The sequence below is a fragment of the Sinocyclocheilus grahami genome, unplaced genomic scaffold, assembly GCF_001515645.1.
Source record: "Sinocyclocheilus grahami isolate Dianchi unplaced genomic scaffold, SAMN03320097.WGS_v1.1 scaffold19624.1, whole genome shotgun sequence".
Taxonomy (NCBI): Eukaryota; Metazoa; Chordata; class Actinopteri; order Cypriniformes; family Cyprinidae; genus Sinocyclocheilus; species Sinocyclocheilus grahami.
The window spans coordinates 2,206-3,395 of record NW_015517681.1 but is presented as its reverse complement, the minus strand read 5'-3'; the positions used below and the strand labels follow the sequence as shown (position 1 = coordinate 3,395).

At 36.3% G+C, this 1,190-nt stretch overlaps 1 protein-coding gene across 1 annotated transcript; it reads left to right on the top strand.

Annotated features, from left to right (window-relative positions):
* Positions 1-373: 373 nt before the first annotated feature.
* On the top strand, positions 374-812 carry LOC107579722 (UPF0577 protein KIAA1324-like homolog; the record flags this gene model as incomplete). Its single annotated transcript, XM_016265517.1, has 2 exons — positions 374-552; positions 641-812. Coding segments are annotated over 2 exons (351 nt in total), but the record flags the coding sequence as incomplete, so codon positions are not given.
* Between the last annotated feature and the right edge of the window lie 378 nt (positions 813-1,190).

The following is a 1,190-nucleotide window of genomic DNA, read 5'->3' as shown; positions in this document are numbered from 1 at the left end:
GATAAACACTATTTAATCATAAAAAGATGTACCTTTTATATGTGGAATCTTAAAGAAAATACTACGTCAATGGAACATGAGTCTAAATGGAATGGATAACAATAAAAGAGAATAAATGTATAATACTTGAGTATATGCCAGTAACATAAAACAGTAATATAAATATAATGTGGAGTAATAATAAAAGAATCATAAAGAATAACTCCTAATGAATATACTGTATAAATGAATATGAAAAATATAACAACATTGGAAATTTGCATTCACCAACCCCAAACCTTTGAACATAGTGTAGCTAAAAAATTACATTTTCATTATAGACCAAAAAAGCGCTCACAATTAACAATGTAATGATGCAAATTTTCATTCTAAGGACACCGTGTTTGTGTGGACTGAACCTCGGCTGTGTACTGGAGGACTGACTCTCCCGCTGAAGAGAACGTCTCCATGTGAGGCGATTGATTTCTGGCTGAAGGTGGGCGCTGGGCTTGGAGTGTTCTGTGCTATTCTGCTCATCTCCCTGACCTGCTACTTCTGGAAGAAGAACAAAAAGTATGATTCTTGTTTTTGGAGATATACTAACATCTTTCTTTGTTTATGCTAATAAGCTTCGTGCTTCTCTATCTTTGTGCTCTGATAGGCTGGAGTATAAGTATTCCAAACTCGTGATGTCGGCCAATAAAGAGTGCGAGTTACCAGTGGCGGACAGCTGTGCCATTATGGAAGGAGAAGGAGACGAGAACGAGGAGGAAGAAGTGGTTTATGCCAACAAGTCTTCTCTTCTGGCTAAACTAAAGGCTATTGCTACAAAGGTTAGCTAAACAACAGCAGGTTTAAATGCTTTCCTTTAAAGAAACATTGTGAATGGTGCCATGACAAAAACAGTTAGCAAAGATGCTAACAATCTTTCCCAATTTTCTCCTGTCATTCTTTGATATTAAAGAGGCATAAAACCCAGAAAAACAAGTACTCGGTTTAAGAAAATAAGCCGATTGAGGAAATTAGACATCAACACCACTGAACTTTATTGCTATACTACATTTTTAAAAGGTTGAGTTTGTGCTGCACCAAACAGAACCGCAAGAATAATAGCTCTTCATTTACATTACATTTGCACATTTAGCCAGTGCTTTTATCCAAAGTGCTTTAAGAGGAACAAAAGCAATTAGTCAAGGAGCCAACAAGAGTTG